This window comes from Hippopotamus amphibius, chromosome 16 (assembly GCF_030028045.1).
Source record: "Hippopotamus amphibius kiboko isolate mHipAmp2 chromosome 16, mHipAmp2.hap2, whole genome shotgun sequence".
NCBI classification, from domain to species: domain Eukaryota; kingdom Metazoa; phylum Chordata; class Mammalia; order Artiodactyla; family Hippopotamidae; genus Hippopotamus; species Hippopotamus amphibius.
In genome coordinates, this window is record NC_080201.1 from 14,644,822 (window position 1) to 14,657,475 (window position 12,654).

General features: G+C 49.5%; 1 protein-coding gene across 3 annotated transcripts; it reads left to right on the forward strand.

Moving 5' to 3' along the window:
* The first annotated feature begins 841 nt into the window (after positions 1-841).
* ATXN1L (ataxin 1 like) lies at positions 842-11,814 on the forward strand. Of its 3 annotated transcripts, XM_057712005.1 has the most exons (4): positions 842-973; positions 2,877-2,944; positions 4,159-5,874; positions 8,660-11,814. In XM_057712005.1, exons 3-4 carry the CDS (start codon positions 4,276-4,278, stop codon positions 8,813-8,815), a joined length of 1,755 nt encoding a protein of 584 aa, XP_057567988.1. In that variant the 5' UTR covers positions 842-973; positions 2,877-2,944; positions 4,159-4,275; the 3' UTR covers positions 8,816-11,814. The 3 variants fall into 3 exon arrangements, with proteins under 3 accessions (XP_057567988.1, XP_057567986.1, XP_057567987.1); XM_057712003.1 differs by having other exon boundaries at positions 4,159-11,814; XM_057712004.1 differs by having other exon boundaries at positions 4,156-8,802.
* Positions 11,815-12,654: the final 840 nt, after the last annotated feature.

The window sequence follows — 12,654 nt, forward strand, 5'->3', positions numbered from 1 at the left end:
TAAATTCAATTGGTGTTCATTCTTTTCTCACTTAAGTTTTTTTGTTTTTTTTGGTTTTGTTTTTTCTATTTTGGCCTCAGCCACGGGGCTTGCAGGATGCGGAATCTTTGTTCCCTGATCAGGGGCTGAATCCGGCGCCAGCAGTGAAAGCGCCCGGGTCCTAACCAATGGACCACTAGGGAATTCCGTTTTTCTCACTGAAGTTAATCAGCTGTTCATATTACTATAAAGTCGACTACTTAATTGGCAATGAATGGTGACCTAATAATTCATCCAGTAGTCAAGCCCTCTTCCCTCTAAACTAAGCTGCCTCCCACTCTTCTAAGCCTCATCCTCTCATTCCTCACAGATTTTCAAGTCACTAGCTTCCCTTAGATCCTATTTCCGGCCCATTCTCATCCCTCTGAGAACCAGTTTTGAACTCTTAAAGAGCTCCCATCGCCATCCTGGGTCTCTAGGGGGATCTCATTACCCTCCAGGGCCGTGGTCGCCTCGGGATTCCCCGAGGTTCCCAAGAGAAGGCTTCACAAAGTCAGTCCGCGAAGTCCAGGAAATGAGGGACGCTGATGGCCACGCCTCAGGGTTCTGTTTGGGAACCCCCAGAATTTACTGGAGTAGCGAGACTGCAGGGTCATTTGCGTGTCAGGATGAGGGGGCCGGGCCCAGTCCTATTCACGTGACCCGGGCGCAAGGAAAGGAGTTCGTTTTCCCACCAGAGGGGGCGCTGGGGCCGACGGGCTGGTAGCCAGCCCCCTCCTCTCCCTGGTACTCCTGGGCGTCGCTCTCCCGGCCGGGGCCATGACGCAATCTCCCCGCGCCGGGGGCGGTACGCGCTTTACGCCATCTGCAGGCGCCCGGCTTGGGGGGGGGCGCTGGGTGTGGGGCGGCTCCGGGGCCGGGGATGGCGGCGGCCGCCGTTGCGGCGGCTCCGGGACCAGCAGGAGGAGCCCGGGGAGCCCCATGAGATGGGCCGGTGAGTGTCGCCGGGAGTGGAGGCGCCGAGTCGGCCTCACTGAGGCCAAGCTGGCCTGGGCTCGGAGCTCTGGAGGAAGTGGCCCCCCAGAGCCCGTTGCCCCGCGGACCGAGGGAGCAAAAGAGGCCGCTCCTCGGCCCCCGCTCGCTTCTCACCGGCCCGGCCCAGAAAGCGGCCTCAGGTTCCTGCGCGCCAGCGACTGTGTCCTGGCGGGCCGGGTTGTCCGAGTCCTCGGGGCGGGAAGGGGCTCCCAAACAAGGAAGCAGCGCTTGCGGGGCCTCGCCCTTACTCCTCTGTTTGAAAGATCGACCCCCCCCCCCACTCTCTAAACGCAGAATTCCCCATTTCGGGCCCTGTCCCTTTGGGGGCAAGGATTGCGGGATCATGGGAAGCCATAACCCCTGTCTCTTCTGAGCTCCTCTTTTTCTGGCGGGCGCACCTCTCGCCCTCAGCGAATTGGAGTCTGGGGCTGGGTTCAACCTCTTGATTCCGGGCTGTGCTGGCAGCGCTGGCAGCTCTCCGGAATGGTCCTCCTTTCCCTTTAGCTCGGTTGGGGTTACAAGGTACGTCTTCCCCGGGAGAAATCCTCATTGAGCCTCTACGGAGGCCGAAGTTGCAGATTCCGAAATGTGTTTTGCGTTGTGGGAACCTGGTGCGCAGCCTTGGCTCTTTGCTATTCCCGCAGACCTTTTGCCTCTTTCAGTCCTTTTATCAGTCTGTGTTTGGCTAACTCCTCTGTGACCTAGAGGCAGGTTTTCTTTAATGTGTTAGTTGTGAGAAGCAAGTATCATTCTGGAATTGAAGATGTGACCCCATTTTCTGTTGGGAATGAGAGAGAAAGCTAACTGCTTTTCAGTTACTGGAACTGCTGGCAAAGAAGGGTTGCAAGACTTGTGCCCACTTGTGTAAATTTGTGTTTGTGGAACCAAGAATTTGTCTTTCCACCTTGTTTTCCTATCTTGTCACTTTTTTTTTTTGTACTTCTGCACCTTGCCAATCTTAAGAGAGAAGTGTCTTCAGTTTGGTTTGAGGCTTGCAGTGTTCTGTAGGACTTGGACAGCACAGTGGGTAGTAGTTTCTCTGAGTACTGGTCAGTACTACTTTCTCTGTTTTCAGAGATTAAGGCTCTGTTCTTCAGTGCTTAATGTTTCTGGCATGTGTAGATTCAGATATTGACAGTTTAGCATGAGTTTTGTTTCCTATTGGTAAGCTGCATGAGGATGAAGGCAGTGTTTTCAGTTTCTGTCACACCTGATTCAGCACTTGGTACAGAGTTGTCACTTAGAAAATTTTACACACACACACACACACACACACACAGGAGCCTGTTTTTTTTTTTTTTTTTTTTTTTTTGGCGGGGGGGCAGCCTGTTTTTTTACCCTGGAAATCTGTTAATAAGACTTCCCTTTGAATGACTCCCCCTTGACCTCTTTTCCTGCCCCAGAAACATAAATAATTGTTCTTTTTCCTCTAGTGCCTCTTTTCTTATTTAAATAACCTCCACATTTGTGTTTTCATCAGCCCTGAATAAAAGTTAAATCTGTGAAGCTGATTTTTCCTGCTTCCCTTTGTTCACATGGGGACAGTGTTGAGTCTTCCACTTTCATATGTGCATTTACCTGAAATTGTGATTGAAAGTAAATTTAATGTTTGGGGAATAGGTACAGATAGAGAATGAAGAATATGATGTTAAGGAAAACAATGAAATTTGACACGTGGAAAATTTTTCCAGAGATGTTTCTTCCTACAAATTAGAATTTAATGTGTTGTTACCTCTGGAGAACACGATGAGGCAGGGACTCCTGGACTTTAATGTCTTTGTGGTTTTGGAATTACCTTGATGATCCTGGGGAGCATCAGAGGCTAGGCTCCTGCTTACTCTATTCCTCTTTCTGTCTTCTAGGCTCCCAAGCCAGTGGGGAGGACACTGCTTCTTATTACAGCTGCTCAGAAGCACCACTGGAAGCTCAGGTAATACACGCGCTTTGGGTACCTTGTTGCAGAAAAACATCTGGAATTCAACAGTGGAAAAACAGAATGGAGCATAATATCATAGGAATCTCTTTTCCGATCCAAAGAACTGAAGCCTAATTGGAAGAAATAGGTGACAGATTTCATATGTGTTGAAGTGTTCAGCCAAAAAGATACTTTATGACAGTGGACAAAAGCATGTATGAAAGGTGATAGAGAAAGGGAAGAGAGAACTTTCTTATGAATCATGTAGACCTAACATAGCAATAAACAGGCATGTTTGGAGGAATGGAACCAGAATTTTGAGGAGTGGTGCCTATAGCAGACCTACAATGGAAAAGGAGCCATTGGCAAAGGAAAAAAGAAAGGGAATGAATGAAGAAGGCAAATTAAAGGTGGTTGATGGGAAGAAAACAAGTCTTGCCAGACTAGGAAACATGAAATCTGCGTGAGGTCAGAAGAATTTTGTTGCTCTTTGGAGAAGAGGAGAAATAAATAAATTGTAGAAAACGCCAGTACAATCACTCTCCCCATAGGGCCCAAGTTTGAATATAGTATTTCATGGAGTGAAGAAGGTATTTATTTTCATAACATGTTTAGGGAACAACGTTTAAAAAAAACAGAGGAGCAGACCTCAGGACCTATTGACATCTGGGTCCTTGGGGTAGTGGTGATATGAGGCAAAGGAGGATGAGAGTTTAGCCAGGCCTGAGGTGGGGGGATAGGAATAGATGAGATCATAACCCAAATTAGGCTGGGGAAAGGAAGCAAGGATGAGGTCATATGTTTAGGAAAGAAGATAGCACAGTAGTGTTTGGTGGCAAAAGGAGAAACTTAGGAAAAGGAGCCAGCGGCAAAGACCATATGTTCAAATCCCTCTTAGGGGAAAAGGCTTAGAAGAGTCAAGGTCCCCATCAGAGGCACAATTAATCATGAAGCCATTGGTTTCTCTGGGGTGGTGGAGCCCACAGGTTATTTACACAATGTCGAATTCTTGTCCTGTTAGCTCTTTGTGTTCTCCATGATTGTTTCTTTCATGTCCTAGGCTGATTGAGCGAGAGGGGTAGCATCCTTGTCTACCTCTTTCTCATTCCTCTTTTTTTCCAGCAGTATCCTTTGTTACATCTTCCTCCATGGACACAGTTCCTGCTTTTTCCTTTGACTTGGTTTACCCCTAGGTTACTTTTCTTTGCCTCTGATTTGTTCCCTAGCAGATGTGGGCGCCCCAGCCAGCAGCAGAGAGGGGTGCAGGGGAGCCACAAAGAAGCCCCTTCTGATGCCCCAAGGAGCAAGCCGACCCCTTCCAGGCTCCAGGAACACCACAGAGCAATATGAAACCTGTTCATGAGAGGAGTCAGGAATGCCTTCCACCAAAGAAACGAGACCTCCCCGCGACCAGCGAGGATATGGGGAGAACTACCAGCTGCTCAACTAACCACACACCCTCCAGTGATGCCTCTGAATGGTCCCGAGGGGTTGTGGTGGCCGGGCAGAGCCAGGCAGGAGCCAGAGTCAGCCTGGGGGGTGATGGAGCTGAGGCCATCACTGGTCTGACGGTGGACCAGTATGGTATGCTGTACAAGGTGGCTGTGCCACCTGCCACCTTCTCCCCAACTGGCCTCCCATCCGTGGTGAACATGAGCCCCTTGCCCCCTACATTTAATGTAGCGTCTTCACTGATTCAACATCCAGGAATCCACTATCCCCCAATCCACTATGCTCAGCTCCCGTCCACCTCTCTGCAGTTTATCGGGTCTCCTTATAGCCTTCCCTATGCTGTGCCACCTAATTTCCTTCCGAGTCCCCTCCTTTCTCCTTCTGCCAACCTTGCCACCTCTCACCTTCCACACTTTGTGCCATATGCCTCACTTCTGGCAGAAGGAGCCACTCCTCCCCCCCAGGCTTCATCCCCAGCCCATTCATTCAACAAAGCCCCCTCTGCCAGCTCCCCACCTGGGCAGTTGCCACATCACTCGAGTACTCAGCCACTGGACCTTGCTCCAGGCCGGGTGCCCATTTATTATCAGATGTCCAGGCTACCTGCTGGGTACACCTTGCATGAAACTCCTCCAGCAGGTGCCAGCCCAGTTCTTACCCCTCAGGAGGGCCAGTCTGCTCTGGAAGCAGCCGCTGCCAATGGACAGAGACAACGAGAGCGAAATTTAGTGAGACGGGAAAGTGAAGCCCTCGACTCCCCCAACAGCAAGGGTGAGGGCCAGGGACTGGTACCAGTGGTAGAATGTGTGGTGGATGGACAGTTGTTTTCAGGCTCTCAGACTGCGCGGGTGGAGGTGGCAGTGCCAGCACACCGAGGGACCCCAGACACCGACCTTGAGGTCCAGCGGGTGGTTGGTGCTTTAGCTTCTCAGGACTATCGTGTGGTGGCAGCTCAGAGGAAGGATGAGCCCAGCCCCCTCAACCTGTCCCATCATAACCCCGACCAACAGAGTGAGGGGCAAGGGTCAGCCAGGAACGCAGCAGAGATGGCCGGGAAAAATCAGGCCCGAGGGTTCTACCCTCAATCCCATCAGGAACCCCTGAAACACAGACCTTTACCCAAAGCAATGGTTGTAGCCAATGGCAACCTGGTGCCCACTGGAACTGACCCAGGCCTGCTGCCCATGGGCTCGGAGATCCTGGTGGCATCAAGTTTGGACATGCAGGCCAGAGCCGCCTTCCCAGACAAGGAGTCAACGCCACCCCCCATTACCTCTTCCCACTTGCCCTCCCATTTCATGAAAGGCGCCATCATCCAGCTGGCTACAGGGGAGCTGAAGCGGGTGGAGGACCTCCAGACCCAGGATTTTGTGCGCAGTGCCGAAGTGAGCGGGGGGCTGAAGATTGACTCTAGCACAGTCGTGGACATTCAGGAGAGCCAATGGCCTGGATTTGTCCTGCTGCATTTCGTGGTGGGGGAGCAGCAGAGCAAAGTGAGCATCGAGGTGCCCCCTGAGCACCCCTTCTTTGTGTATGGCCAGGGCTGGTCCTCCTGCAGCCCGGGGCGGACTGCACAGCTCTTCTCACTGCCCTGCCATCGGCTACAGGTGGGAGATGTCTGTATCTCTATCAGTTTACAGAGCTTGAACAGTAACTCAGTTTCTCAGTCCAGCTGTGCTCCCCCAGGCCAGCTGGGTCCTCCCCGAGAAAGGCCTGAGAGGACAGTCTTGGGACCCCGAGAGCAATGTGACAGTGACGGGAAAAGCCAGCCGTCAGGCGAGGGCTCCCGAATGGTAGAGCTCTCACAGCCGGAGCCTGGTGCTCAGGCCTGCTGGCCAGCCCCGAGCTTCCAAAGATACAGCATGCAAGGGGAGGAGGCACGGGCTACGCTGCTCCGTCCCTCTTTCATTCCACAGGAGGTAAAGCTGTCCATCGAAGGGCGTTCCAATGCAGGAAAATGAACCTCTCCCAGACCCGGACTGGGGCTCTACCCCAGAGCTGGGCCTCACCGTGAGCAAGCAGAGGATTTGCACATGCCGAGCAGGGGATGGCTCTCTTGGCAGTGAGGTTGTTGGGGGAGAGGAGGCGTGAAGGCAGCCTCCCAAGGCAGGGTCTGTTGCCCATTACCCCATGGCATCCTTTCAGAACAGCCCCAGAGGGTGCTGTGACGGGGAGCAGCAGGCCTGGGCCAAGGAAGGAAGGGGGTGCACGCAGGATAAGAAACATTCCAAATATCAGGGCCTCCCTGTTCTTTCCTCCTCATCCCTAGCTCCTGCAGGGAGAGAGTCAGGCTTTGGGAGCAGGTGGCAGAGGGAGGGAGCAAAGAAAGAGCCAAAAATGATGATCCACAGCTTATAGTAGCAGTTCAGCTGTCTGAAGTTTTTTTTGTTTTTTTTTTTTTCCTTTTTGTGATGGGAGGGCAGGAGGCCCCATGGTTGGAAGTAAGAGGGTTCCCACCCAGAACTCTGCTTTTGAGAGCTGTGCACTTTAAAGGGTAGTTTTGTTTCAGATGTCTAAGGCTGGGTTTGCAGGGGACTCTGCTTGATCCTCTACTTCAGCCCTTTCCCATCTCTCCCCATCATTCCTCCCGCAAGGCTTCTAGCACCAGGAGAGAGAAGCCCCTCCAGGGTTCAGAGTGAAGTACTGCCTTGGCAGGGACCCAGTCTCGGGACTTTGGGAGAAAGACCTAACGGCCAGCCTGACTGGGCTCGAGGCAGGGCCTCTGGAAAGGTAGCTGACCTAACAAAGCTCCTCCTGCTCAGCATGCCAGACCCACTTTGAAATTGTACTGAATCTCTAGTTGGTAATGGTGACTTTTGAAATAACCAGTGGACCCTTTTCCCCAGGCCCCAACACCCGCTCCTCTGTCTATCTATGTTGTGCCTAAGTGCCTGCGCTGCCCCCACCCTTCTGCTGCCCTAACCTGTCTGCATGGTGTCTTGACCTGGGCCTGATTTGTAGCTGCACTGCCTTTCCCCTTCCGCAAAATTGGTTTTGTCCACTCTGACCAAGACCTCTAATTTTGTTGTGTAAGGGTCTCTCTAGTTTCCCTTTCAGTTATAGTCTCTGTTTTTAAAAACTCAGAATCACGTACCTTCCTCTTCTGCAGCTGAACTCTTTGGTGGAGAAACAAGAATGGAACTATGCCCTGGGTTGGGGCCAGTACAGCTGGCTGGGCAGTGCCCATCTTTGCATTTTTATAGCATCCCTCCCATCTTACTCCATTCCTTCTCCCAGCATTCAGGCTTCTCCACGCTGTCTCCTCCCACAGCCAGCTCTAAGGTTTTGGGATAGTCTTTTTTTTTTTTTTTTTTTTTAATTTTGGCCACACCATGTTGCGTGTGGGAACTTAGTTTCCTGACCAGGGACTGAAGCTGGGCCCTCAGCAGTGAAAGCGTGGAGTCCTAACCACTGGACCACCAGGAAATTCCCTGGGATAGTCTTGATAATGTTTCAATACCTGAAAAGTCTCCTAGATTTCATTTCATTGTGGACTATTCCTCTGCAAAGAGTATTTTCAATCTTAGTTGCATTTCCCCCCCCCCCCCCCCCCATCTTAAGCCTACTTTTTCTTCACGATGACTTTTAGCATCAGTTCGGACTGTGGGATTCCAGTGGGTGTTGAGAATTAGGCTTCCCCCATCAGCTTTCAGGTGGGTGGGTGGCTTTTTTGTTTGTTTTTTGGGGGTCTTTAGACTCTTGAAGCAACTCAGGGTGTTGTCCCCTCAGTTCTCTGGTGAGGCTTCCCCCCGGGGTATGACCCTGGCATTTCCTTTAAAGATGGACTGGCCAAGGCCTGGCCTGTCGTCGGGAGTCCCAAACCTCTGAGGTCTGATCTCTGCTCTGTCAAAAACTTTAGGCAAGTCTTGTGACCTCTTGCTCTTTCACTTCCTCCCCAGCTGCCAAATGGGGATAAATAATCTTACCTACCTCCTGGGGGGAGGGGGAGCTCTGAGAATGGAGTCATTCTTAGTGTTTAGGTGCTAAAGGTTGTTCTCCTGGGGGAACAAAGTGACTGAGACTGGCTTGTTTGCTACAAGCCATACACTCCACTGTTTCATTCCTTGAGAGCAGTTACCTGGTCAGTCAGCTTCTGGAGGCCCGTCCAGAGGCAGCTGCTGACCTGACCACAAGTACTTAAGTCTCCAGTTCACCTCAGAACCAAATACCAACCGTGTCTGGTAAACACTCAAACTTGTACACATTTGGGATCATGTCTTTTCCCTTCTTTGTCCCCATTCTCTCTAAATGCTGCTTTCTCTGGCTTGTTTCCTACAGTGGAGGCCTGTGGGGCTGAGTCTCGAAGAATCCTCTCAGAGGACAGCCCCGTGGAGAAGGCCTTGTTTCTGGCTGTTCCGTGAGCAACCCATTCCTAGTTTCTCATGCATGGTTTCTCAGAAACATCCTTCCTCATTAGGAAGGCTCATCAACTGAATATAGTGACAGGCACACAGTAGACACTCAAGAGATATCCACCAAGGATACCAAATGAGCTTCCTCCTTATGGGAGCAAACCTACATCTAACCAGATACAGGCCAAGTAGTTTAAATATAAAACTCTCACTGCCCAGCTTGGTAACTTCCACTTAATCCTGGAAAGAGAAGATCGTGTGCACCTTGGCAAGTTGGGTCCTGAACTTTCTGCTGCTGTTCCTCTTCTGTCTCTTGCTGGTGAAGCAATGCTGGCACTTCCCTTAGTACTGTGCCAGGCATATGTAATATATTCATACTTGATTTTGCTGAGCTGCAGAGGTGTCTTTCGTAAAGTATGGTCTCCCAGGGAAAGAAGCTCTGTGATCTAAATCTTGGTCAGAGCTGTGGTATTCCCCCTTACCTTTTCCCTGTGGTTCAGTCTTTTCTTCCAGGCATGGGGAATAAGAATAACCTATGGTATGTCCATTCTTCCTTATAAAGATTTCATAAGTGTTTTATAAGAGAATTAAGAGCAGTTTTCAGAGAATCAGCGTTTTGGTGGGAAGCTGTCAGCTTTGGGGGGAATGGACAGTTGAAGAAGGCCAGTGTCAACAGTAGGACAGTCCCAGAGCTTAGGGATAGAAAAGAAGATGGCTAACTCTGGCATTAAACAGAAATGCCTATTCCAGTTTGGGAGTAGGGGAACCAGGTGAAGGATGGGTAACACATCCAAGCCTTGGGTCATCATTCTTATGAAGATTAGTGTACACAGAGGAGGGAGAGTGGCATGGGGGAAGGGGAAACTGGGAGGTCAGAGCTGAGCACTTGTACCCAAGGGGGAGGGGCCCCAGTAGATCTGGACTGATCCTTCTACACTCTTGGTCCCAGTTGGTCGTAACACCAAGGGCTTTGGTTTGTGCTGCTTTGCCATTGCTGCTGTCTACTCCCTGTCCTGCCTGCTGCCCTTTATAGCTCTGTCTTTCTATGTCTTTGGCCATATAGGTGAAATCCAGACATCCTGTCCATTCTTAACATGTGCAAGGGTTACTTTATAGCAAAGTTGTGTTGAGTAGGGATAGTATGAAATGCTGCTGGTGGGCTGGTGAATCCAAAGGGATATGGCTTCAGTGCTTGTTGGGAGCCCTTCGGCTCCAAATATCTGACTCATGAAGGAGAGATAAGCAGGTCCTATAAGTGGGTGGTTTCTGTGTATTAACTTCTTTCCTTTATGATATCTTGTATCCTGTTTTAAAAATTAAATGATGGGGAACCAGGTTAGGGCCTGTGTCAGCATCCCAGGGAGGTTCATCTGGCTCCAGTTAAATGGATAGCGGGGTTGGGGGAGGGTTTGAAGTTTGAAATAGACCCTCAGGTGGGGTTTAGTTTTATTTTTACCACTGGGCTCCATAGAAGATGCACAGGGTGGTGGTATGATTTAAACCTGCAACAAGCAGGAGTGTTGAAGAGTCAAGTGATCACACTGGAGATAAAGGGTGGGCATGGGTTAACTGGGAAAGGGCTTGGGTCCGTAGGAGTAGAGATAAACTGATTGATTGAATTGGCCATGGGAGATTAAGTCACAGTCTTAAAAGCAAAGCAGATAGGTTAGAGGCCAAGTTTTAGGGAGACTTCTTGGCCTCCTAGGGCTAAGTTTACTAAACCACACTGAAGCTACAATAGTTTCAGATGGGAAAAAGTATACACTACAGTTGAAGAGCTGAACCGTGCTAGGTTGGATGTTGACCAGGAACCTGTTAGCCCTTTGCTGGGAAGTTTTCCCCCTCCAGCTTCCCTGGGATAGGGAAGGCCTCCCACATTATGCAATAATAAAATAAGCGTCTGGGTCTTTGCAGCTGTCAGTTGCTCTTTCAACTCTAGGATCCATCCTTGGGCCAGAAGCCTGGTCTGGGCCTAGGATGACACTGGCCCTTGAGATGCTAGAGTCGACTGCACTCTCTCCTTACCTGCAGACTATGCACAGTGCCTGGGGCGGAAGGAGGAGAGGTGGTGCGGTTTGCCCTGCTGAGCCTCCCCAGCAGGAACAGTAGTAATAAATGCACTTTTCACACTAAGATTTCTTTATTAGTTCTCCTGTTAAGCCTAGATCCTCCCCCGGTAGATTGCAAACTCAAAGTCTGTGTGATCCCCGAAGCCATTCTACTGCAAATGCCCAGCAGTGAAGATGGCCTCAAATTGGGTTCCTGTCTGCAGTGTGGCTGCAGCCCATGTGCCTTTACCTATTGTCAAACTTGCAAGCATTTATTTCTGTCTTTATGACTGTCACGGGGACTGAGGTTCTTGAGAGAGAGAGAGCGCGCGTGAGTGTGAGCAAGCTCATGACACAGTGGTTTTACACCCACTCCCCGGACAGGGAGTTTGCACGTAGTTGTGAGGTGTGAGTGGTTAGTGCATCGCTGATATTGCTGAAGTCAGGGTTCATCCCTCATTGGCTTGACACTCACATTCAAGAGAAGCTTGTGTTGGGGAAGAGACTGACAGTACTCGTGGCAAACTTGAAGTATTAAAATAAGGCTGTCCCCTACAACCTTCCTAGTCACACACAGGATCCCTGTAGCCAAAACAGTATATGTTCCATCTGCAGAGAGCAAACTGCTCTCAGCTTGCACAGCACCTTAGGGGAGGGAAGAATATATGGATAGGGAATGGGGCGGAGAAAAGATGGGAATGTTGTCATCCAGGTGGCTTTAGGGTCCTGAGGAGTAGGAGAGAAGGACGGCACTGGGGAGGTCTGATGGATGGATCTGATTTGTGTAGGAGTTCCCTGTAGATAAATTACTGATCCCCCAACTACTATCCCCAGTATGTAATGGCTAAATTAATATGTAATCAACTGCATTGTATCTAAAGCCTTAGAACTAGTCAGGTGCTCCCCCCACCCAATACCATTTCTTACCCTCTAATCCTACCTGATCTTTAACAAAGCATTAATAATTCTAAGGATAATCTCTATTTTGTTGTGCTTTTTTGTAACTGTTTTAAATAAATCAATTTGTACTGTATATTTGTACTTTTGTGAGATCCTTTTTGCTGTTTTACCATTTTAAGTCTCTGTACTTGGCTACACACAGATTGTATTTTTATTGTTAATGCTCTTCTTATGGATACCTGCATTTAACTTGTGGACTATGTAAACACAATATATATCAATATCTATATATCTATATATCTATCTATATAAACTACTAGCTTTTCCTTTTGGTGTTTGCGCCTTCTTCATATCCCAGCCTTAGATGGTGGCCACTGGGTAGGGGATAGAAGTCCTCTGTGGCAGAGCTTGTAATAGAGAGCAAATGGTGCCCATCTTCATGTGGCGGGCTGGGGGCAGACGGCACGAGCTAGTCGTGAAGCATGGTCTGCATGTTCTGTCGTGTGTATTTCAGGGACTCAGAAGTCTACCTGTAGCACAATCATTCACAAGAACCTGTAGATGCCCCCACTGTTGGCCTTTACTCCAATTCTTAGGAATACTGCCAGAAATTTCTGGAATAAGTCAGCTCCAGAACTTAGCTTGCCACTAGTAAGAGGTGAAGCACTCAGATACGCGATAGTTACTCATACATTTATTGAGCACCTGCTATGTGCCACAAAATATCCTAGGTGCATTATATATTAACAACCATTTGTTGCTAGTACTATTATTTCCATTTTGTGGGTGGGGAAACCAAGAGGTTTAAGTAACTTACCCAAAGTTACACAGCTATTAATTAGCAGAACAGAATGTTAAAGCAAGGCACCTGATTCCTGAGTTTGTGTTAACTCATAGTTGGTCATAAAAATTAAATGAGATAATCCATGAAAGGACTCAGAACAATCTTTGACACATAATGAGTGCTCAACCA